The following is a 26,286-nucleotide window of genomic DNA, read 5'->3' as shown; positions in this document are numbered from 1 at the left end:
TGAAAGTTTTTGTTGCATGAAAGTCTTGGTAGTCTATGTGTGATTGTCACGCTCACTACAGTTTTTGATGGTAAATTTTGGTTCACTGCCTACAAGAAATATTGCAAATTTGACCGTAATTATTGTGAATCCGGCTAGAATCCTTGGGATTCCGACTGGAATCCTTGGAACTCCGACTGGAATCCTCGGGATTCAGACTGGAATCCTCGGGATTCTGACTGGAAACCCCAGGATTCCGACTGGAATCCTCGGGATTCCGACTGGAATCCCAAGGATTCCAGTCGGAATCCCGGGGATTCCAGTCAGAATCCCGAGGATTCCAGTCGGAGTTCCAAGGATTCCAGTCGGAATCCCAAGGATTCTAGTCGGATTCACAATAATTACGGTCAAATTTGCAATATTTCTTGTAGGATTTACAAGGATTTCGGCAGAATTGGCAAGGGTTCCAATCAAATTAGCATCCATTCGGATTCATAAACAATCTCAAAAATTTCCGATGGAATTCTAATAATTCTGCACCAGAATATAATAGATATTCCAGCAGAGTTACAAAAATTCCCAACCTGAATTTATCACCATTATTTTCACAACTCATATGTTGACCCAAAAAGCAACGACCGGTACGGAAACGAGTTTGGGCCGTATGAATAAAATGTAGTAAAGTTGAGTTTACTACATTCTCGGTAGTAAACGCTATATGTGGAACACGAGTGGAACATGTTTGTGTCATTTTCCTTTCTACACCTTTCGAACATACTACTAACAACGCATTGCTATGAATAAAGGTAGCATTTACTACAAAGCTACTGGTAGTTAGCTTCAGAGGTTGCTACACATGCTTTGAGTTTGCGGAATTGAATGGAATAATTTACTTTTGAGTAAAAATCATGGGAAAACGATGGGCCGTATGAATAAAATGTAGTAAAGTTGAGTTTACTACATTCTCGGTAGTAAACGCTATATGTGGAACACGAGTGGAACATGTTTGTGTCATTTTCCTTTCTACACCTTTCGAACATACTACAAACAACGCATTGCTATGAATAAAGGTAGCATTTACTACAAAGCTACTGGTAGTTAGCTTCAGAGGTTGCTACACATGCTTTGAGATTGCGGAATTGAATGGAATAATTTACTTTTGAGTAAAATCATAGGAAAACGATATGAGTTTTGATATTTCGGAAGGTATTTTGAGTTTTGCTTAGGAATTCTGAGGTTACGAAATTACCCGCATAGAAAAATACAGTTCACATTATATTTCAAACAGAAAGTTTCCTGTATCTGTTAATGTTAATGTTCCACAAACAATCTCTTTAATGTCGAACAGAATGAAATCGACAGCTTCGGATAATAAAAAATGTTACGAGTACTACATTCCAAATAGTGATAATTTATGAAAGGATTCAAAAATAGTTGAACAATTTGGAGCGAAAACTCGCTAGAAATAGTAACAACATAAAGCCACCATCTGGCAAATGATTTTCGTTTCTATTTATGCAACACACCTCCACAAGAGCATTTCACAATATATAACATTTATTTCACAGTTTGGCGAATTGTACGAGCAATAATTCAATTTAATGCACGCTAAGCATACACTTTGATGATCATAGCTTCATACATTTCATATAGCGATGAATATATTTTGGTCTTTTCCACACAAGTATATAAAAAACATAATAATGCTTGGATGATCTCCTATTTTAAATTGAATGTGCAAAAAGACCAAAAAACATTTAATCGGTATGAAACTTTCACTTTCACTGTGCAGAGTATTTTTAGCGTGTTTGTCACCACGCATCTTAGAAAGAAAAAAAAAACAAAAAAAAAAATGAGTTTGCACTTTTCTGCTACTTTTTGCGTCTTTTTGTTGTTGCGTTGAAAAAAATAAATATCTGATCTGGAACCGGAAACAAAATCACTGGTAAGTAATCTTTTCCTCAGTTTGTCCCGTCCATAGGTAAATATGTAATATGCTAATAATTTCCTTTTTTTTCAGAAGAATTTGGATGCACTCAAACGAGGAAGAGGATTTCTGCGAGATCAGCCAAAAATGCTGTCGTCACTTCCACGGGCAAAACAAGCAACGAAAACGTTTAACACACCGGACACAACCTGAACTCAATGAGAAGGCAAGCGAAATCCGTCCTCATTGCTTTGGTGACTGCTGCCTGATAATTACAAGAATCAGGTAAGCCGTGGATTCATTTGATGACCTGCAGAAAATGTCCGGAACTCGTCCCATTCGGCTATCACGGACGCCTGTATCACTACGAAGATGTTGCGAAGCTGCCGGATTGGAATAATGGGCTCATTTTGCGGAAAATTTGCAAATAATATGATGAATACGGCTGAAGTGAATGTATGTAAAGTGTAAGAGAGTAAAATGCTCAATAATAACATTTAAAATTAAAGTGTACTTGTTCATTTATTTTATTTAAATTACAAGTAATGAAACAAGCTGCACGTGTGATCGAAAATTGCTTTCAAAAAATAGGCATCAATCGACATATCTGTATATTTTGATTGATATAATTTTGTTTCACACGATATGCTTGTTTTATTGCTTATGGATAATGGTATAATTCCATTGTAGTTAACTTATTGTATAAACATAACGGAACAGTTCAGCATAGGGTTAAAACACAATAAAGCACCATAAGCTTATAATTACACATATATTCTTTTTTATCGATAGATATATATGATTTAACAGTTTGCAAACTATTTGTCGTACAGCAATTTCGCCAGGAAATGGATGGTATAACCACCCTTTGGGAAACTATCCATTGCAAATTTTGGTTACATAACTTAACCGCCTATTCCCCACACTGTTATTTTCCCATTTACAATTAACCAAACTGTCGAAACCGTTCGCGGTAGTGTTGGTTTATTGTTATTTTGGATGGTATAGGAAACTGGTTAGATATTGTCGTAAATGGCTGTGGATAGTTTGGTAAACTGTGTCAATATGGTTCCGGTTTATGCGGGTATTCGCACCGCCAATGCTGAGATTCCGGTAAGATTACCGGCAGTAGCAATTTGTAATATCCGTGTGAATGCTGGCATTACGATAATTATGTTATTTTCTAGGAATTTTAGGATGTCGGTAGGAATTCAGATATTTATAATTTAATTTGGAATTTTACTTGCAAACTCTGACATCTCAGATTTCCTTTTGAATTCCGGAATTCCTGTAGGAACTTTGGGATTTCGATAGGGATGTCGGATTTTTTATGATAATTCTAGAAGTTTAAATACCATTCTAGGAATATTTCGGAAATATTAGGAATCTGGTAAAAACTCTAGAATTGGGGTGGGAATGGGATTCCGAATATTAATCTCTTGGAATTCTGTGGGTATCTTTGAGACGGACCTTTAAGATTCCGTTGATCTCCAGTTCCGTTGGAATTTCAAAGCAAAGCTTTAATATAAACGATTTGAAAGTCGGTAAATATTTTATAGATTTCAATGGGATTTTTTGTGAAATCGACAAGAATTTTGATAATTTCAAAGGGAACCCTGGTGTTTTAGGGGAGATCTTCATTGAATTCTAACGACTACCAATGGAATCACTACAATTCCCATAAAAATCTCGACATTCTAAGCTCTAGAGATTCCAAGGATACTATCAGAAACCCCACCAAAATAACGAGAATATCGCAGAAACACTTAGAACTTCCGGAATTCAACATGCTGTTAAGAAAACACACGGGGAGCATCAAAATTCTACCGCAATTTCACCAGAATCTCAGTACTGGTGCTAGAAAATATGTGGATCCAAATTTGATAGCTGTAATCTCAAGATCTCTTCATAGATGTTAAGCTAGTATTGCGCATTTCTTTCACCACTGGACTATCGCAGAAGTTTTTACAAGTGCGGAAACGATAATAAAAATGCGCAATTGCATCAAATCGGGTAGGTGTCTTCGGGGGACTTATTCTTCGTAAATCGAAGAATAAGTGCTCTGAAGACACCAACAAGATTCAATACAATCCCGCACTTTTATTCTCACTTTCGCACTTATGAGACCGCACTTCGCAGTCCAGTAGTGAAAGAAATACACAATATTTAAAAAATCATCAATCACTAACGTTGGCGAAGGCTGAAAACCACCCAGAAAGTTCTTTGATGTACCATCATCATAAAATCATAGACATAAAGAGAATACCAGACTAATCGCAAAATTACACTACAAATTTTGTCAAATAACAGCACCTTCATGATTTGTGCAAATTGTCGCGTAATCGATTAGATTCCATGCATTTTCTTCATATGCATGATTGTATTAATTTTAGGCGTCACTCTGAATAGATTGTTCTTTACGTGCAGAATCACTCTGCACTCTGAATGGAAATTTCTTAACGTGTAGCTTCAGTCACTGCTCATGTTCGAAAGTAGTAAGTACTACACGTTCGAAAAGTTCTTTATTCATACCAAAAGTGTAGTAAACTTTGTGGATTTTGTTTTTGAGTAGATGCTACATGTAGTAAAGTTCAAAGTTTTTTATTCATATCACCCGATATGAGTTTTGATATATCGGAAGGTATTTTGAGTTTTGCAAAGGAATTCTGAGGTTACGAAAATTCTGGCATTACGATAATTATGTTATTTTCTAGGAATTTTAGGATGTCGATAGGAATTCAGATATTGATAAAGTAATTCTGAATTTTACGTGTAAATTCTGACATCTCAGATTTCCTTTTGAATTCCGGAATTCCTGTAGGAACTTTGAGATTCCGATAGGGATGTCGGTTTTTTTATGGTAATTCTGAAAATAGGGTCCTAAAATGTTTAATGAAATCTTGTTTTCATTTAATATTACGAAAGAGCATGTTACTGCAACTACTTTAGCATTTTTTCCCGCTCAAATATCGGATAAATCATATTAAAACTTTAATTTAAAAATTGGATCCATAAATGAACCTTGACACTTGAGATCATGTTTGACGTTCGCTTAGTCGACAAAAATACCACAGGGGTTCAACTTTTTAACACCGGGGTTGTTCTTTTCTGACATTTCGGAAGGGACACGGAAAACAAAATACACCCAAAATTTGAGTTTAAACCAAGGAGTGTGACTAAATTTAAAAAAAAACTTAAAACATGTTTTTTGCGCTTAAACCATCGGAAAACATTGAAAAATTGAGTAAACATATGTTTTTGACCTAAACTTATGCGTTTGGCACTAAAATTGGGACAGGGCTTTAGGACCCTATTTAAATACCATTCTAGGAATATTGCGGAAATATTAGGAATCTGGTAAAAACTCAAGAATTGGGGTGGGAATGGGATTCCGAATATTTATCTCTTGGAATTCTGTGGGTATCTTTGAGACGGTATTTCTGTAAGAATCTATGAGATTGCGGTGGGATTCCTGCGAATTATTGTGTGAATATTTGTATTTCCGAAAATCAATCTTTGTAATAGGGTCCTAAAATGTTTAATGAAATCTTGTTTTCATTTAATATTACGAAAGAGCATGTTACTGCAACTACTTTAGCATTTTTTCCCGCTCAAATATCGGATAAATCATATTAAAACTTTAATTTAAAAATTGGATCCATAAATGAACCTTGACACTTGAGATCATGTTTGACGTTCGCTTAGTCGACAAAAATACCACAGGGGTTCAACTTTTTAACACCGGGGTTGTTCTTTTCTGACATTTCGGAAGGGACACGGAAAACAAAATACACCCAAAATTTGAGTTTAAACCAAGGAGTGTGACTAAATTTAAAAAAAAACTTAAAACATGTTTTTTGCGCTTAAACCATCGGAAAACATTGAAAAATTGAGTAAACATATGTTTTTGACCTAAACTTATGCGTTTGGCACTAAAATTGGGACAGGGCTTTAGGACCCTATTATTGTAAAAACCTTTAAGATTCCGTTGATCTCCAGTTCCGTTGGAATTTCAAAGTAAAGCTCTAATATAAACGTTTTGAATGTCGGTAAATATTTTATAGATTTCAATGGGATTTTTTGTGGAATCGTTAAGAATTTTAATAATTTCAAAGGGAACCCTGGTGTTTTAGGGGAGATCCTCATTGAATTCTAACGACTACCAATGGAATCACTACAATTCTCATAAAAATCTCTACATTCTAAGTTCTAGACATTCTAAGGATACTATCAGAAAACCCACCAAAATAACGAGAATATCACAGAAACACTTAGAACATCGGAATTCAACATGCTGTTAAGAAAACACACGAGGAGCATCAAAATTCTACCGCAATTTCACCAGAATCTCAGAACTGGTGCTAGAAAATATGTGGTTCCAAATTTGATAGCTGTAATCTCAAGATCTCTTCATAAAGCTAGTATTCAAAAAATCATCGGCGTTGGCGAAAGCCGAAAACCACCCAGAAAATTCTTTGATGTACCATCATCATAAAATCATAGACATAAAGAGAATACCAGACTAATCGCAAAATTACACTACAAATCTTGTCAAATAACAGCACCTTCATGATTTGTGCAAATTGTCGCGTAATCGATTAGATTCCATGCATTTTCTTCATATGCATGATTGTATTAATTTTAAGCGTCACTCTGAATAGATTATTCTTTACGTGCAGAATCACTCTGCACTCTGAATGGAAATTTCTTAACGTGCAGCTTCAGTCACTGCTCATGTTCGAAAGTAGTAAGTACTACATGTTCGAAAAGTTTTTTATTCATACCAAAAGTGTAGTAAACTTTGTGGATTTTGTTTTTGAGTAGATGCTACATGTAGTAAAGTTCAAAATTTTTTATTCATATCACCCACTAAATATGGTAGCCACCGGTGTGAAAATGAGTGACTAAACTAAAATGACAACTCTGGGGGTGATCATTTTAATCACCCAAATAGTCGCCCCCGTTAAAGATGCTCTTATGAAAGCCATTTTGGTCAGTTCAGTCTCCTCGTCACACCGTGTTATTTAGAATTTTCCGTAAATAAAACACATTCTAGCAAGTTTCTCTTGTTAATCAAAGTATTGTGTCATTTCGAATTTCGTTGTTTGTGGCTTAAGTTGAACTCGTTGATAAAAAAAAACAGAAATGTGTTTAAGAAAATGCCGATTCTGAATAATCCCCGCCAGCCACGATGCCGGTCTTTTCGCGATTGTGCCGTGTTTGGCTCTCACCGGAAACAGCATCTTCGAAGGGCTTTTTCCCCAGGAAAGCTGCCTCAGGAAGCGGTCAAGATCTCAGTACTTGAAAAAAAAAAAAAAAATATGGAATCTTTAATATCGCGAATGAAGGTAAGTTCGTTTGTCGTATTCAGTTCGGAATTTCGTCACAATTTTGTCAAATTTTTCCAGTTAATTTGATGGAAGACCTCATCCATTCCAGTCGGCGTGAGTAAGATGGAAGGAACTCCAGCAATTATGCGGAAAATGAATTTTAATGGAATCGAATAGGCAGCAAAAATAAGACAGAACTCGATATGATTAATATTTAAATAAATGAGATACATGCAAAAATCCACATCGTTGAATTTTTCTGGCTTTGTTTACAGTTATTAAAAAATGGCTATTTTTATTCATATCACAGGGTTTAAGGACATTAAGCATTTGATGCATAATTCCCGAATAATCGTTTACCAATATAAAATTCGTTTATTCTAGCCAAGCTTAATTTACTAAAATGCATCGCAATGAGTGAATAGACCGAATATGATTTTAGAATGGTATTTAAGTCATCTAGTATAATATTTTCTTAGCGTGTACACCACTTTGGAACAGTTTAAAATTATTCATTCTGTTTTTTGAATGCGTTTTTCTTGGCAAGATCAATATGTTAGATTGGTCCTTTTGAAAAGCTACGCGATATTTAATTTATTTCTGAGTGAAGAATCTGGCGATTGGATTACCTCTCTTCTTGATACCTTGGGTAATACGGAGGTTTGAATATTTATCGCGATTGAAATCGCCCAATCCTGTGATTATTTTTTTTTGTTTGATCTGTTTGACGTTTTGCTGCATTTATTTTGTCCAAATCAAAACAAAATTGAAGTTTTATCCCTAAACCAGTCGGAAAACATTACAGCCTTGTCAATCGTATTGGCCCGGAAAAGATCCGAATTCCGCAATGGAGATGTAAGTCGAACTTCTCAGGCAAGTAATATGTTCCAAATCATGCATAATGTGCCGATTTCAGCGTCAACCCAAACGCTTCCATTCTGACCAACTTCGAGGTTATGGCGACACTGAAAAACATGAAGAGCAGCAAGAAAAAGCACGGCCTCCGCAATTTGGCCACCATCACGTACGAGACGCTCCAGTACCTGGAGGACACCCCGTGCAGGGACCAGACCGCGGAATCGGTCGTGGAGTTCCTGAAGGCCATGAAGCAGTTCAATCTCACCAGAAACGAGTGCCTGATGATGATTAACGATCCGCCCGGCTCGGCGCTCCACATTCAGATCATGATCGAGGACTCGGACGAACGGCTGACCGACGAGCAGGTGAACCACATACTGGAATGTGCGGCCAAGCTGCCGGTGGTGCACGGAACGAGTCAGCAGACGGAAGGTCAAGAGTAAACCAACCCATTGAGGGTTGTGCTGGCGTCCTATCGTTTCTTATATTAAGAAATATGTTATTCATTTTATGTTGGCCGCGTAGAGTTTGAAGACTATTCTATTAAATGTGAGAATGGCCTGTTGACTTTTACATTAACTTGATTATTAATATTTGGGTTTATTCTACGAGTGGCGTGGGGTGACAATTGTCGGTGTCGTATAGCGAGGTGACAATTCTCGACTCGAGTGAAGTGACTCGCCGTGCAAATCAAATGGAGAGTCACTTCCCGCGAGTCGAGAATTGTCACCTCGCTATACGACACCGACAATTGTCACCTCACACCAGTCGTAGAATAAACCGAATTATCTTTATGAAAGCGGCTTTCCGCCCTTGGAGGGTTAGCCACTAGGGTAGGCGAGGCATAATAAGCTTAACAAGCATTTAGTTACGAAAAGCAGTAACGTAGGTAATATTGATGTATTTTTCATCGTTCGCTTCTTGTACGATATTCAATAATTATTGCTTACTATTGAATGAAATGCTAAGATATTTGGTTGACATTGTGAAATCTCACATTTGCCGAAACATGTCTCATTCTGCAGGGATTCTTTTTGGATTTCATTCGGGGATTTTTCGAGGAATTCTCCAGTGAAAATTCTTCCAGAAGAACCCACAAAATTTTATTTCAGGGTATTTGGAGAAACTTATTCTGGGGTATTTCTGTAAATCCTATGTGAATTGCAGCAAGAATTGGTAGAAGACCTTTCGGAATCGACCGACAGCTTGCCAACCTGTAGACAGGCACGGAATCAGGATAACTGCTTATTGGGGGAGAGAAGCATCAGTTCTGGCTCCAACCAGGTTCCACGATATGCAGCACTTCAAACAGTGACGTGACTCGAGTGAAACACTTTCCACGGAACAAACCACTCATTTGAATCGAACAACTAAACCATTTAGTTTGGCGGAAGTATTACTAAAAACGCATTTATACTGACTACGAGTAAAAATCTTTGGGTTGCTTGTAATGTTCGCAACAGAATCTCTAGAAAAAAAAATGGATAAATCCTCGTAGGAATTTCTGAAGGTATTTCAGATGAAAATCAAATCTCTTAAGATCATTAGGTTAAATCCTGAAAAAGAAATTCCGTGGAGAATCAGTTAAATAAACGCGAAATTATTTCTGACGGTTTTTTCAAGAGCTTCTAGAGTTTCGCAGCAGAATTTACTGCAAACAAAATAAGGAAAAAATGGACCATTTTCGATAAAATAGAAACTTTAGATACCTTTCATTGGAAATAGAGACTTAAAAGACACATTACCCTAATACAGTACTTTCCAAACTGTGCGCCGCGTGTAAATTATGAACTGACATGAAAATTATCTCATAAAGCTAAGTATGGTGTTTCGCTCAAGAAAAGTAAAGAAATTCCTTGATTGAAAGGGTCAAGAAATTTCCTACAGAGAGCCCTCTTTGAAGTGACATTTCTTCTCAACTGCGTACTGCGATCAGAAAAAAGTGATTTTCTTGACCATTTCTTGGGAGAAATTTTCCACGCATCGAGATAGGCGATTCCTTTTCTTGTCAGTAGCAAACCGACCTTAAAGATCGAAGGAAACTTTAATTCACTGATCGCTTTCGATTATGAACATTCTGAAGCAAACGCATTAAATGTTTGTTCAATGCCCTAATGGGAAGTATGCACTTCAACAGAAAAGTAATCGCCTATCTCAATGCGTGGGAATTTTCTTGCAAGAAATGCTCAAGAAAAGCATTTTTCTTTGATCGCAGTACGCAGTTGAAAAGAAATGTCAATTCAAATGGGGCTCATTGTAGAAAATTTCTTGACCATTTCTTTCCGCAGAAATTTTTACTTTTCTTGAGCTGAGCAGCATACCTAGCTTAAGCCTAAAGTTACAATTCTCGCATAATTTGTGATCTCACCCTAGATGCCATTGGTAACCGAATGTGTAGCTTGTTATTACCGAGTAAACGAAATGATTTACACGTTATTCAACAATGCTACGATGAAGAAAAGATGTCTCCTAGTGGTGATAGTTTTCATCCTGGTCCATCAATTTGCTTAGAAACAAGGAGCCACACAATCGGTTACCAATGGCTTTTAGGGCGAGATCACATGTTATGCGAGAATTGTATTTTTCAATTAGGTTTTGTGAGCGGTATGAGAAAGTATCTCTCTACTAACTCGTCAACTACAGGAGTGTTTTTGGAGAGCGGTCGGGTGGCGTTTGTTGTTTCCTCACGTTTAAAAGCGTTCACGATAAAAAATAGTTCTCTTCACACTTAATTATGTTTTTGTGAACTAACTTTAATTCTTCAAAACTTAACAACTCAATTTCTAAAAGATTTGCCTATATTTCCTGATACTTTAGCAGTGTACTTATGTTTGAAGCTCGTCCTGATAGCTGGATTTGTGATTATTAGCGCATGCAATGTTTGAATAATGTTTAGAGTGTGCATGCCGCATAGGATGCAAGAGAAAGTGAGAGCATAATTACAAACGATTTCATGTTGATGCTGACAGCTCACGAGTCAAACTAAATTTAAATCGCTTTACTTGCTTTTGTTTTCTGGTGTTTTAAGTGAACATTAACGAAAAATAAACTTGTAAGTAGCACAGCAATCGTCAAAGATTATATTAGCTTAGCTTAGACTGACTACACATATCAATCACAGACAAACAGACGTAACACTTAAAACAAATCTCGATCAAATTGATAGTCACAAGGACATGTACGCCCAATGCTAAAATCGGTGTTTGGCCGACGGGCCAACAGATGGCGGTAGTGTGTAAACGTCAAACACGAACAAAAACGATGCGAGCGCTGCGGGTGGTGGATTGGCCACCTACCATATTTTCAAATCGACCGTTAAAAAGGTGGTCGATGGACAATGATGAGAGTGTGACGTCTGTTTGTCTGTGTATCAATGGTTGCTATTCCGTGATTGACCGAAGTCAGTGAAAATGCACAAAGAATCAACTAGAAGATCGGCTGGGATTGGCCATAATCTTCTTCAGTGTGCATAATTCAGTGCCTCTATTTATACAGGGTCAATAACGGCGCCGGCCCCTTCCTTGCAGTCAGGTGGGATTGGGGGAAGGAATGTTAGTGTGTAACCTTTGCTATTTGGAGACCGTGTTTGCCTCTGCATCTCCACAAAGGTTACTGGGAAGGATGTTTGTTAATGGGGAGGATCGTTGGGTCAAAGGATTTACTTTGATAAGTGATTAGACCATGATAAATAGTTTTTTTTGTCAAATATAAATTATAATTTCTATGTAAAGGAAAATTTTGCCGACACTTGAGGTGACGAACCATTCAAAGTTTGTTGAACAAATATCTAAATGTAACATTCCTACAGCTGTCAGGACGAAAGCATGTGTTATTATATTTTACTTATTTGAAAAGAAACAAAAACTCGATTGGCTGGAACATCATAGAACACTCTTATTCTTATGCCGACACTTACAGTGGCGAACCATCCAAAGTTTGTTGGATAAAGTGAACCTTTCGCAAGTCTAAACTTGTAGTGTCGAACCATTCAAAGTTTTTTTTTATAATTACAAAAATAAAGATTAAAAGAAAGGGGTGTTTTGAAAACAAAAAAAAAATGTTAAACATAAATAATTCATGAATTAGAGTTTATGTCGACACTCACAGTGACGAACCATTCATAGTTTGTTGAAAAATCATATTTACGTCCTACCGTTGTATCGATTAAATGTGCAGTCATACATATTTTATAGATTAGAAATAGTAGCATGAAACGAGCTCACCAATTGATCCGTCATCCTTGACTGAGCAGCAACAATCCACATTCAGCTTAACTCGTTTGCTCGGCTATATAAAAGCACTCAGAGAAAATAGGCGCACTCCTTGTGCCGAATGCATCCGATTGCTGTAGCGAATGATTCTTTACATTCCAATTCCGCACGAGTGGCATTCGTGTTTGAGAGCTGAAGAACGTTCACTAATTGGGAATCCAAAAAGCGAAATGATTCAGTGAACGCAAAATTTGTACATTTCGCAGGAAGCTTTCAGAGATTGAATGGCCAACGCGTTCTTTCGTGTCCCCCATTCAAGAGCGGATAGGTGCTCTCTCCGCTCCGTATATCTTTCAATTTCGGTTTATCTCAATCGTTTGCGATTCGTCGGGATTGCGCTCACCCTAGTAGCGTTCGGCAGTCATTGAACCTTCGGTGGCAGCAGATACTTTGCAGATATTTTATCGGTAGCGTTCGGGTGAGTGAGTGAATTTTCCCATGCTTGTCCGAGATGGAAAACAACTGACGACTGCTCGGGCTTTCTTGACGCACTGCCAAGGAGCAATCGTCAAGGTCGAAGATCAAACAGAACTAACCGATCGCGGAACTTTTTCACTTCACTCGACCGATGCGCGACATGTTTGATCCTGCCCTCGTCACCCGCTCCCGCAGGAGCAAGCGTCAAGGTCGGAAGATCAAACAGAACTCCACAGCAATCGTCAAAGATTATATTTTACATAAAATATTATGTGATATCTTTCAGCTCAACCATGAAGCGACTCCTGATCCCAAAACATTCCAAAGATGTTGAACAGGATGAAGATACCAAGAAGCAAGACGAAAAAAGAAAAGCTAAGATGCGAAAGTATGACGACAGCTATCTTGAATTTGGATTTACGCATAGGGAAGTAAATGGTGAGGATCGTCCGCAAGGTGTTGTGTGCCTTAAATTTCTGTCGGTTGAATCTATGCTTCCGAGTAAATTAAAGCGACATTTGGAAACTCAGCATTCAAATTTGGTCAACAAAGACAGAGATTACTTCCATCAGAAAATGTGTGAGAACAAACTTCAGCAAGCTTCATTTTCGAGACAAACTCACGTAGTAACGCATTGTTGGCATCTTACAAAAAGGCGTATCGAATTGCGCAGTGTAAGAAACCTCACACAATTGCAGAAGAATTAATCTTACCTGCCGCGATGGATCTTGTGTCAATTATGATCGGAGAACAAGCAAGTCAGCAACTACTGAAGGTACCGGTTTCAAACAACACGATTCGTCGCAGAATCGTTGATATGGCCGAAGATATCAACTATCAGCTTGTTGATCTACTGAAAGTCAAAGAATATGCTCTGCAACTGAATGAAGCTACGGACAATAGCAAGGACGCACATCTGATCTGTTACGTGCGATTTATCCACGAAGCCAACTTCTGGGAAGACCTGATGTTCTGCAAGCCGATTACCGGAGGGACCTCTGGGCAGGAATTATTTCTGTGTGCTTTCTTCAAAAGGGCGATATTGACATCAACGTTGAATTGAGTAATCGAAGAATGAAATTTACCCAATGAAAATCAATTCTCTATTTCTTATGGTGTGCATTTTTGATCCGCATTATCATTCACCATATTGAATAGCAGTAGTTCTATAAGTTTAACAATACCCAAATAATTTACTTTGATTTTGTACATTTAATTTAAAGAAAATAAAATTGCGCCTTTTAATGAACATGATTTGTGATTGCGCCCTTGAAATATTTCGCCTTCTGTCAAATCTCGAATCCAATTTCGCCCGTCTGGCGAGTCCAATTGGAATGTCAGCTGTCAATTGAGCCTGTTTGTTTTGACTTTCTGTTGTTAGTAGATTCAATTGCGCCCTTCTGCACGCATTAGTATTTTCGGTGTTATCAGTGATTTAACAATCAAAAATAATGCTGTTCACTGATATTATCACGTCTCTTGCTGCTTCAGAAGATCTGACCCTGCTACAGGTAAGAAAATCGTCACTGTAAAGCATCAAACCTGTTTATATTGTCGACGACACTAATCTTTCCAGCTAGGGTGATTGGATTCTGGCCGAACGTTGTTCTTTTGGTGTTTTGGTTTAATAATTAACCATTATGTTTCGATTCATCAGCGATTAGCAGAGTGCGGTAAGTAAATATGTTACTATTTGATTGATTAAAATGTGTGCAGCTGAAAATCTGATACTGGTAAAAGAGTACGGGTTATCATTGCATCGATTTGATGACTTCGATGATGACGAACTTTTAACCTCCTTATGACAAGTGCAATGCAAACACCAGGTGTATTCAAGCAGCCCTCCCTCTACTTGACTTGTATTAGCATAAAGAAGCTGCAAAAATATGTAGGTGGTAAACATGTAGACAATCGTATGACGGTAGCCTTCTCTCCGTCTGTTCCCTAAGTTAGCATGTGTTTTGGGGTCTTTTAAGCAATGCTAATAGTGGTATGCACATTAACTATCATTAACAAACTACTGACATCAATTATGAGTAAATTTAAACGCAAAATTGGGGCAATTTTATGAAACGCTCAAAATTGAAATGAGATGTTAGATTAGCCCTTTTGTCACCATATATTGGGTGTGCGGGAAAATGGGCGCAATAGCACTGTAAGAAATAGCAAACCAAATTTCAATTACGACTATTTGTTTTTGTGTTTTATTTAATGAAAAATCAAGTAAATTTACAATTTTTCAGCTTTTTATGAAACTATGTAGCGAACTGATGCTAGTAAAGCTTTAAGCTCGATTTGTTTACTTTTGTTAGATTCGCCCATTTGAAAAAAGTTGCCAGATTTGACATCGTTGATTCTTACCTTTTTGTCTCAAATTCCGAACAGACTCATATTCCGAACACTCGGTTTTTGTATGGCTATGAGGTTGAAATGTGTCGCTGAAATATGTCACCAAATTATCAGAAAATAGCAGTCACTTGCAACTCAATTTTAACGTCTTCAAACCTATTTTATACCTCGGGAGTAGTGATGATTCTCTAGTTCGAGGTCAGTAAAAGTAGCTAAAATAAATTTATTTCCGAAATTATTCATTTGGACACGTTTTATTTATGCTGTTCGGAATATGAGACAGAATCAACACAGTGTTCGGCATGTGGATCAAAATGTTGTTCCAAACTTTTACGTAAAAACAATACTAAACAAGTTTGAACAAACATTTTTAACGGCAGTCCCAACAGTTAACAGTTAGACTTTACGAAGAAATTAGAATTTACACGAATATCAGCTAATTTATGCCTACCAGATGCAGTTGAAGTCACTGTTGGTCTTAAGTGTTCGGAATATGAGTCAAAACGGTATATGGATGAGCACGAAATTCCGTGAAAAAATTGTGTTGGAGTTTGCACGGATGGAGCTCGTGCCATGTCTGGTCGTTTTCAAGGATTACAAGCACGGATTCGCAACAAAGCTCCTAATGCTCTGTACACTCATTGCATTATTCATCGAGAAGCATCGGCAGCAGAAAGTCTCAGCAAAGACATGAGCGATGTTGTTGAAACAGTTGTGAAAGTGGTAAACTATGTGAAGACTCGTCCAATGAAAGCTAGATTTTTTGCTAAATTATGTGACGACATGGGAGCCGATCATTCTAGTTTGCTATTCTATAGCAGCGCTCGTTGGCTCTCATTTGGAAATTCATTGTGGAGAGTATTTGAGCTCAAACATGAAATTTATGCATTCTTGGTTGACGAGAAGCACCCAACGATCAAGAATTTTTTGTCTAAAATAGGTTTTCTCACTGATTTGTTTAACCAGCTAAATATTTTGAACCAGTCGTTGCAAGGAATAGAGTCCCATATTTTGCAGCTTTCTGACAAGATTACAAATTTCAATAGTATTGAAAAATGATCCCAAAAACGGATGCCCACTGTACTAAGAAATGTGTTTAAATATTTAAAAGACAATTTATTACGCTTAATGCCTCGACTCGAAGCTAAAGGAACCCCTGCAAACGTTCATTTTGGATCCCAACGGCCTCTATCGCTTCTGATCGCCCAAATCTTCGATGAAGTCCTCGTCGATTTCCGGCCACTTCTCCGGAATCACATCGAACAGGTCGTCTTTCACGTCGCCCTGGATCACAATCTCGTCGTCTCCGGTTACGGACGAGCCACAAGCAAACTTCGTCCCGAAGAATTTGGCCGCCACCTTGAGGTCCACGTCGAAGGTGGCCATTCCGGTGACGACCGTGACGGACTTCTTTTTGCCGCGAGCCGACCGCGACAGGCAAATCTTCTTCGGTCCGTCGTCCTTCGCTTTCTTTGTCTTCATCATGCCTTTGCCTCCGCGTTTCTGTCGCTTCTTGTCTTCCTCGCCTCCTCCTCCAGTCGCACCTTCGCCATCTGCCCCACCGGAAGCACCCTCGCCGGATCCACCTCCAGCTGTTCCAGTTCCACCCGCCACTGCGCCGCCGCCGGTTTTCAACCGCTCGAACTCCAGCGGAAGGTTCTTCTCCAGCCACTGCTTGCACTTCTCGTACTCCGGATAGTATTCGCAGTACTCCAGAGGCATCGAGCAGTTTCCGCAGTATTGCACCGACAGTGGATAGCTGACCCCATCCTTGGGGCCGATTTTCAGCTTTTCCGGGATTTCACTGACCATCCTGCGTGGAGGACGGGTTTCGTTAATACGTGTTACAACCAATTCCTTACTAAAACTTACCTTTTTCTGTGAGAAAATTGAGAAACTATCAAACTATTATTTTAGGCGATGTCTGAGCAGGAGCAAAATTTACACATAAACAGCATAAACACGAAGCGTGCGGTGGATTGATTAGAGTGGCCCACGCAGAGACGTCAACTTTCATCTGTCAAAATTCATCGTTGTGGTGTACCAGAATTCGACTCCAGTAAAGCCATCTAGCGATGAGTAGAGTGTACAAGCTAAAGATTTCAATTTCACAAACGGTAAGAAAATTCTACTCAAAATGGGCTATCTGCTTCAGACCAAGGTATTTAAAAGGGAGGTAATCCAATATGTCAGATTTACCATTCCGCCATTTTGAAATGCAGGGCTGTTACAACAGGCGCGAATTTCGCGATTTTCGCGGATTTGTAGCGGATTTGGCAAGCCAGGCGCGAAAATCGCGGGTGGATAAAATTGCGTTGCGAAAATCGCGGATTTCCCAAATCATGCGGCATAAATTGCAGTTATATACATACAGTCGTGATTTTATAATAAGTTATGTTTTTGGGTTTTCGGCTTTCAGTCTCTAGAGATCATAAACGGATTTAGACTGAAAGCCGAAAACCCAAAAACATAACCTCCATCACAGTCGATTCCTGTACATTTTATAATAAGGAAATATATATTTGGAACAGAAAATTCAAGTCTTCTCCTTGAGAGCAATAAAGTTCAGTTAGTATAGGCACTGATATCAAAAATATAGTTCAAGGAAATATAAAAAGCAGAAATATTTTATTTGTAAATCATTTTCATTGTATTTGGAGTAATTTTTCTCGCGGGTCGCTAGCCAATCAAGAGGTAGTTCCTACCTAAATTCTTAACGTTCAACGCTCCGTCATCGTAATCATCGTCATCATCAAAACTTCCAAAGCAGTTTTTCTGCTCAAAACTAAAAAATATTCGATAAAAATGTGTTCACTGTGTTTCGGTTGGAGAATAGAATACAGTGAACACATTTTCCTGTAAATTTTATCAATTTTGAACGAATAACTGCTTTTGAAAATTCCGAAATCAATGACGGATCCTGCCCCCTTCATGACACTAATCTAAAATTCAACTGATTCTATTGACGGCGATCTATAGGTTCTTAACTTTAAGATAAACTGAAAATAGTATATTTTCAGATCCCGTGAATTTGAAGGACATTTTTCTTTCGTTGAAAATCTTAGAAAATGGCGCTCATTAAGACCACTCAGAACATTTGGATTGACATTTAAAATATTTGAAATCAGAAATGTGTCAAATCTACTGATCATGAATATGCTAAATTAGTTCAGCTGTAATCAAGCAAATGCATGCCTCCAAAATTTGTACGGATAATATGCGGACACTCTGACTGAGTGTTGGCGCTGCTGTCATAGTTGGTTACCCTATGAAATCTTAGGATCAATAGAAAAGTTCCCTTCAACAATTGCTCCGCAGTCAGATTAGGAGTTTTGTCAGTGAAGAATATTGTAAATCTAGAAGATACAAATTACTTGAAGTTAAGGTGAAGATGAATCGAAGCCAAACTTCAAATTTTCAAGAGCATGGATCTGGAGAACCAAACATTCGTTTGAGCTGAAAACTTAATCGATTGAACTAGCTGGTGGTGACCAATCGATTAAGTTTTCAGCTCAAACGGATGTTTGGTTCTCCAGATCCGTGCTCTTGAAAATTTGAAGTTTGGCTTCGATTCATCTTCACCTTAATGGAAAGCTGTACTGAAAATTGTATGTATAATTAATGAAATGTTTGATGTAAATAGAACTAAATAAAATTTCTTGCAGTTTAGTCTGATCACTATAAAACCATTTGACGATCTGCTTTGAAAACCATTGCAATGATTGAAGCACCACCGCAACACCCAAATAACCAACAAACTTATAAGGCCATTGTACAGCTAATATAGGGCATGCCAGCCCTGAAAGATTGGCAGGCAGGTGTTGTATCCCAACACCGATTTCCTAATTTCGAAGCGCACTCAGAAAACGTGACTGTGTTCTCTGAAAATCGTTCACAGAATGAATCACCGTTGACTGTACCTCTGTTACCAAAAAGCTCTAACGCAATCCCGCACTCACACATCCTTAAAAACGCACTCGCCGTCCGGTCGAAGTTTGCGTTTCAAGAACTCTCCAAGTTTCCTAATTCTACAAATGCACTCAAATAAATATAACCATCATCAATAAATGAAACCATAATTTAACATTCGAATATGCATACATACTTATAATAATTATTTTATTTTACTAAGAAATATTCGGTTATCAAATTTGCATTGTTACGCAAATAAAAGATAGCATGTTTAGTGGTCAACTTTATCTACCTAAATTATTGGTTGGATTATGAGCACCGTAACGTAATGTCTGACTAGTACTTGATTAGCGTGCCTATCATATGCAAACGCTCACATTTTCGTAACCTTCGTAACGTTCGTAACTAATGTTTGACATTTCGCCATTTCCACAATTTATGCTGGGTTTATGCTGTTTGACATCTGTGGAACTTATGTTTTATTTACATTTAGGTCTATTTGTGTAATTCAACTTTTTCAACAGATCCGAAAGTGATTCGCGGTAATTAGTTTTCCTACATCTTTCCCCTTCTCTACTCTTTCAATCAACTGTTGAGGTAAGTTCAATCAAATAAACAAATAATGCATGTGTTTCTCTTATATTTTTAGCAATTCAAATGTCATTTACCTTAAAAAATAAAACACAGTAAGCTGGGTTTTAGCTAGCAAACAATCCTTAGCCCGTCATTCGTTTTGTGCAACAGGCAGTGCAAGTATGAACATCGGTGGAAATCAGTGAAAAACACAGCAGACGAAGTCATTGAACCGGCAAGGACGGCTGATGTCATCTCTGTTACGCAGGATTCGCGTATTTGGACGACGTAAAGTGGAAGGCTCTGACGGAGTGGTTGTCCCCGATGATCCAAGAGGCTCTGGTTGCTCCAGGTTTTCCGTGTTGCTAGGATATTCGTCCGGTTCCACATCATCATCAAATTGCTGATTCGCGTTGGTTCCTGTTGGTGCTGCTTTCACGTCCCTGACGTTCCTTGCGTATTGAACTCCTGTATTACTCATGATTACTACTTTGGGACCCTCTCTGGCAATTACCCTAAAGCGTTCCGAAGAAAATGTAGGGTCGGTTTTGCTCTTTTTCTGCTGAGCAAGCAATACGATATCACCAACAGTGATATTGGACTCTTTTGCTCCTCGAACAGTATCTGCATGGATTTTGCTTGAAAGTTTAGTTTCCGCATCTCGTTCGTGAACATCAACAGGGTCAATGAATTTTCGTTCAGGATCTCGCCATAGACTGGGGAAAAATCCGCGATATTTCCAGCCAGTCAATAATTCAAACGGGGTTACTCTCAGCCGCGAATGAGGAACAAGAGTATTATGGCGATGGACATATTCCTGTAGAACCGAACGCCAGTTTTCACCTTCCAACTTTGATGCCGCCAACGTTTTAATTATTCCTTGGTTTTGTCTCTCAACCGCTCCATTTGACTGGGGCTGAGTGGTATGGATTTGTGTATAATTATTCCTTTGTCTTCCCAGAAGTTGACAAACGCTGAACTCTGGAAGGGCGGGCCGTTATCGCTTTGCATAATTATTGGTAAACCCCACGTTTTGAACACTGTTTGTAAGGCCGCATTCGTGCTGGTTGCGTCCATAGCTTTCATCTCAACTACCGTAAGGTATCGTGAATATGTGTCGACAATCACCAGGAATTCACCAGTGCCAAAATTAGGTACGCTCAGGAAATCAATTTGTATGATTTCCCAGGGGCCATTGGGCATTTGTCTTGACTTTAGGGGAACTGGTGGATTACGTCTGGATAGCATCGCACATACTTCACAGTTCTTGACGAAACGTGTTACTTCCGCAGACATCTTTGGCCACCAGAAGAATTGACGCATAATTCGTTTCATGGCTATTTCACCGACGTGACCGCCATGCGCAGATTGAAGAGCAGTTGAACGTAGTTTTCTTGGCAACACAATACGCTCATCTTTGAATAGCAGAGATCCCAAACAGTACATTGTTTTCTTGTGTGCTTCGTAGGATCGCAAACGGTTTGGCCTAATGAAATGATATTAACAGATTATTTTTAATAACTAAATTTCAATTACAATATTACCATATTTCTGTCTTCAAAGCTTCTCGAACCAACTCAAGTTCCATGTCCTCTTCTGACGCGATCTCAATTTCGTTCCAAGTTAATTCCATTGATCCTGAGTCCAATGCGTACAAAAAATGCTTCTCTTCATTATCGTCGAATGATTCCGTTATTTGTGTTTCAGGTATTAGGCGAGACAGGACGTCGGCAATATTCTCATCACCAGGCACACGACGAATTGTAAAATCGTATGGTTGAAGCCTTAAAGCCCAGCCTTCCGCACGGGACACTGCTCTTCTTCCTAGTCGATGGTTTGGGTTGAAAATATATTGATTTGCCTCAGCGTCTGTCCGTATAACGAATGTTCTTCCGAGTAGATAGAAGCTAAACCATTCTACTCCCCATACGACAGCTAAAGCTTCTCTTTGGGTTTGCGGATAACGCTGTTCTGACTGGGTAAGGACCTTAGATGCGCATGCAATGATTCTGGGTATAGCGTCCAAATTGTACTGAACCAGAACCGCTCCTAGCCCTGTTGGTGATGCATCAACGAATAGTTCAGTTTCATCATTTGGACTGTAATATCCCAAGCGTTTGATACACTTCAAAGCATCCTCCTTCAAGTAGACAAACTCTTTTTCTTCATTTTCAGTCCAATAATATATATCCGATGAAGCCAATGCGCGCAAATGAGCAGTTTTCGTCGCCCGGTGGATGATAAATTTGTCCACGAATGTGATCAGTCCCAGAAAACTTTTCACTTCTGAACAACTGACTGGTTTTCTGAATCCTTCGATCGCTGCGACTTTCTCTTCGTCGACTTGCCATCCATTTGGAGTCAAATTGAACCCTATGAACTTCACTGATTGACTGCCAAATACACATTTCTCTTGATTTAACTTCACATTATGATTGGATAGGCATTTCAGGACTTCTGCTAAATTGGCATCATGATCTTCTTTGGTGCTTCCGAACACAAGAACGTCATCAAGAAAATTTTTGCATCCTTTGCAATTTCCCAATACTTTTCGCTGCAAAGTTTCCTGAAATAAGTCAGGCGCATTGCACAGCCCGAACGGTAATCTCACGCATCGAAACATTCCATACTCCGTGAAGAAGTTTGTAAGGTGTCTCGACTCTTCATCAAGCTCAATATGGAAGAAGGCGTTTGAGAGGTCGATTGTTGAAAACCAAGTTGCTCCATTAAGCTCAGCAAGGATTTTTTCCAGAGTTGGCATTGCGAATGGGTTTCGATGGATATACCTATTCGGTCCTCTTAGGTCAATTACCAACCGTATATCCTCCTTCCCTTTAGGAACTACTAACATTGATGAGCAGAATGAAGTATCCATCCCATCTGTAACCCTCTCAATGATACCTGCTGAGACGAGGTCTTGCAGTCGCTTCTCCACTAATGGTTTTACTGCCAATGGAACGTTTACAAACACATTCCTACACGGTGGTTTTGTCTTGTCATAAAAGATTTTAACAGGAGGGATATTAAACTTCGGGAAAGCTTCGTTCGCTTCAATTGCTCCGATTTCTCCTGCTTGTGGGATTCTTTCTCGTTCAGTACTGTATGCTTGAATCGGAACATTCAGTCCAAGCATAAGAACGCTGTACCTGCATGCTGTGCTTCTACTTAAGAGAGCTCGACTTTCCTTAATGACATAGAATCCCAAGTAACCACGAAGCTATATATGAATACTTTATGTTTGCTCTATAGTGTGCTATCAGATTTTGTTTTAAAGTGATATAACCTTTGAAAGCTTTATAAAGCATAATTAAAGTGGGAAAGGGCCCCACAACAACCAAATTAATGCAATACTTGGTAAAGCAATTTTAATGCAAAAGCATTTATGTTTGTATTCTTAGGGTTCATGATGTATATTAGCTTAAAATAATGTATGTTTAGGGCTTGCGTTAAAAATAAACAAAACAATGAATCCATTGACTACCTTTCAATGGTTTTCTTTACCAGCCTAATAATTTATTTTTGTTGGAATCAGGATTCGAACCCACAACTAGGATGATGGTGTGCTGGATACCTGGCGCGTTGGTGTCCTGTGCTAAAACTGCTGATGTAATAAGGTAGGATAAAAGTTCCTTATAGACGAAGCCACTGTGTGTATTAACATTACTATTCGCCCAGATATTACGAATAGAAAGAATTCTCTTCGGCGATTGATTTCCTTTCCTCACCAAATGAAACATCAATAGAAAGAATTTGATCACCATTCTTTCTCGTAGAGGAAATAACAGAACTTAACCCACAAAACAAAGCCCTAGCGCATTAAACAGATTTCAGGGGAGAGAAATTGATCGACATTTCCTCTCGCTCCTTATGAATAAAAGAGTCTCATAGATAAAATACAACCATTCTGAATGAATACATATATCCTTAGGTCATGAAATGGGGGTTCGAGATGAAAGAAAATCATATCATTATTCTTCCATATCCCACAAAACGTAATGAGCGAGTGCAAACGTGCTCGATCGTCTTACTTATTAATTTCAGATTCGAGTGCGTTTAATTAAATTATGTAATCTTGTATGACAGCATAACTGTATATTCACTCTAAACGCTTAGCATAATGCTATATTAAAATAATGCTACAAAGCATTTACAATGTTAATCAAATGCATCATTGCTTGACAGTTATTGAATTAATGCATGATAACATTATTAATGCAAAAAATGTTGACTTTCGACCAAATTAATGCAATGGTATAATGCTTGTGGTTACTTGGGATTTCTCTAGTAACGTGGGTCTATCATCGGAAATGTGTAGATATGCATGGAATGTCGCTAAAACTTTAATGTTTCCATCCATAGCATAAGCCTTGAGGGATCGATCTGTCTTGTGTCTCACGTTGAATAGCTCGTTATGGTACTTTGGATCGGATAATATCTGATCAAACAAGATTAGGGTGAAGGTATTAACTTCGGCTCCCGAATCTATCAAAAATGAACACTTCAAGCCAGCCACGGTCGCCGTAATCATCGCTTCCGCACACTTCTTCCTTTGTTGAATCTATAAAGTGAAGTGATTATTGCAACGACGTATATTATATATTATTTTGTTTCTCTTTAACTCACACTATCAACTCTTTTAGCATCAATCGTGGAGACGGCAATCAACGCACTATTCGAAGTCGGGATATTGGATGGGCGGACAGATTCTGTGGGAGGCGTTCCAACGGATTCGGAATTCGGATGTACTGGCTTACATTTACGCATCGTTTCGATCTCTCCAGTTTTTATTTCCTGTTGCAATATTATTTGATTAGAAATACATTTTAATCTGTTTCAGTTTTATTTCATTTGATCAATGACATAGTTTAATATCAATTCAACGGTAATTCAATTCATTATTACATGAATTTAATCTAGTTACATTTTCAGGTACAAACAGTATTGCTCTTCATACTACTTTAATTGTGTAATAACTTCGTGTGCTTTAATAGTAATTCATTTAACTGTTAAAGAGTACTCAAGTTGCAATTTCAGGTACAAAGCCATATTTCTCTTCATACTAATTTAATCGTATCACTGTAATAACTTCGTTTGGTATCAATCAATTGAACTGAATCAAACTTTATGAAAAAACAAACTTCAAGTAATTTATTGATTTCATTATGCTGGTATTTAGCAAAAATCTTTGAATATCATTTGCCATAATCATAGAATCAGCTTTTAGTTGTTGACTTCCTCAATTTCACTTACCGGATCTTTATCCTTCGGTTCTTCCTCAGATTTCTCGACAGCTGCAATCTTACCAGGAGTCGCATCCAATACCTCATTTGAAGGACGTTTGACAGATTCAGAGCATACTCGTTCAATATGTCCGAGCCGGCCACATCTGTTGCATATCTTATCCTTAGTACTGCAGTATTCAGCTGCATGGTACACGCCTCCGCATCGCCAGCACCTTCCGCCGCGTGGCGGACCACTTCTTGTTTGTTGGGTTTGATAATTCGTTCCCCCGTTTGAGCCTCCGCTGTACGATTGTCTGATTCTGTTTCCACGCCATGTACCCCGTCGAACGATGTTTCCACGCTGGAAACCACCCCGAGGGATGAAATTTCCCGAATAACGTTGTGGGCGTGAAGCATTCCAACTGGATTGTACAGGTGCAACTAAAGTTGATTCTGCGCTACCATGTCTGCGCATTACGTACTCCTCATTCAGTCTGATGGTCTCAATTTCACGTACTTTGTCCACGAGGTCGATGAAAGTGCCTTTGCGACTTAACATTTTAAGAGCCGTAGTACGAACCTCTCTGTTTCTAGCTTGCTCTGCTACAGTCGACACTATTTCCTCGAACTCCTTTTCACCCTCAAACTCGCATAAACGGGCTGTTGATCCAACTCGCATGATGAAGTTGAGATCTGTCTCTTCCGGCTGTTGTGTCATCAAAGCTAATTTGCGTCTCATCAGCATTAAATCCGATCCGGAACCAAAGTACGTTTTGAGACGATGCATCGCATTGGAAAATGGTGCAGTATCCTGATTTGGTGCATCATCTGGAGTCTTGGTGTTCCTGTATATCTCTAGCAGCCGTTGTCCTGCCTTAACTTTAAAAACGGTGAATTTTGTGGATTCATCGTCTACTCCTGCAAGTTTGAGTGAATCAACCAACAGATCCTTCCACATCTCATACGTTTGGCGGTGTATTTCGCCACCATCCGTAGCTTTGCACTCAGGAACATTGATAGATGCGACGGAAAGCTGGTTCATGGATGAAAAAAATTTCGATTCTTCAACGCCTTGCAATAGTGTGTGACGAGTACTGCTCATTCTATTCTCTGCGTTGAAATCCGCCTCTTGAACGCTGCGCTCCAAAGCTTCAGTCAACGTTGCATTTTTAACTTTCTCTTCTGCCAATTCCCGCTGTAAATCCTTGAGTTTCTTCCTCTGCTCACGTGTACGGCCTGATTTCTCTGCAACAATAAAAAAAATCGTATGCACAAATTATGTCACGCTCTAAAGGGGAAAGTGGTCAGGCATGGTGTGACCAGCCTATTATTTTTTTTTTTTTTTCATACAAAAGCGTGATAAGTTTGAGTCGAAAACTCTCAAATTTAACGTAACATATGTTGTGTACCACCCCTATGTTGCATTTCATATTATTTCTGTTTGTTCA

The 26,286-nt window shown here is 38.6% G+C and overlaps 2 protein-coding genes and 1 long non-coding RNA gene across 4 annotated transcripts; 2 read left to right on the top strand and 1 right to left on the bottom strand.

Moving 5' to 3' along the window:
* The first annotated feature begins 1,683 nt into the window (after window positions 1-1,683).
* Window positions 1,684-2,419, top strand: LOC5566748. The gene is made up of 2 exons (XR_002498861.1): window positions 1,684-1,924; window positions 2,000-2,419. It is a non-coding gene; the product is annotated as an uncharacterized LOC5566748 (long non-coding RNA).
* Window positions 2,420-7,939: 5,520 nt separating this feature from the next.
* Window positions 7,940-8,669, top strand: LOC110675293 (DNA-directed RNA polymerase III subunit RPC9). 2 transcript variants are annotated; one of them, XM_021839796.1, is made up of 2 exons: window positions 7,940-8,091; window positions 8,153-8,669. In XM_021839796.1, the coding sequence occupies exons 1-2, from the start codon at window positions 8,084-8,086 to the stop codon at window positions 8,535-8,537; spliced, it is 393 nt and encodes a 130-aa protein (XP_021695488.1). In that variant the 5' UTR covers window positions 7,940-8,083; the 3' UTR covers window positions 8,538-8,669. The 2 variants fall into 2 exon arrangements, with proteins under 2 accessions (XP_021695488.1, XP_021695491.1); XM_021839799.1 differs by having other exon boundaries at window positions 7,957-8,109.
* Window positions 8,670-16,226: 7,557 nt separating this feature from the next.
* LOC110675288 (density-regulated protein homolog) lies at window positions 16,227-17,115 on the bottom strand. Its single transcript, XM_021839790.1, has 2 exons — window positions 17,004-17,115; window positions 16,227-16,944 (listed from the first exon to the last, which is right to left on the bottom strand). Exon 2 carries the CDS (start codon window positions 16,941-16,943, stop codon window positions 16,320-16,322), a length of 624 nt encoding a protein of 207 aa, XP_021695482.1. The 5' UTR covers window position 16,944; window positions 17,004-17,115; the 3' UTR covers window positions 16,227-16,319.
* Window positions 17,116-26,286: the final 9,171 nt, after the last annotated feature.

The sequence above is a fragment of the Aedes aegypti genome, chromosome 1 (assembly GCF_002204515.2).
Source record: "Aedes aegypti strain LVP_AGWG chromosome 1, AaegL5.0 Primary Assembly, whole genome shotgun sequence".
In the NCBI taxonomy this organism is placed as follows: Eukaryota; Metazoa; Arthropoda; class Insecta; order Diptera; family Culicidae; genus Aedes; species Aedes aegypti.
This window is presented reverse-complemented; position numbering and strand designations above follow the sequence as displayed.

Excerpts from the sequence above, each read along its gene's own strand:
- LOC110675288 (XM_021839790.1), bottom strand. The coding sequence starts at position 16,943 with ATGGTCAGTGAAATCCCGGAAAAGCTGAAAATCGGCCCCAAGGATGGG.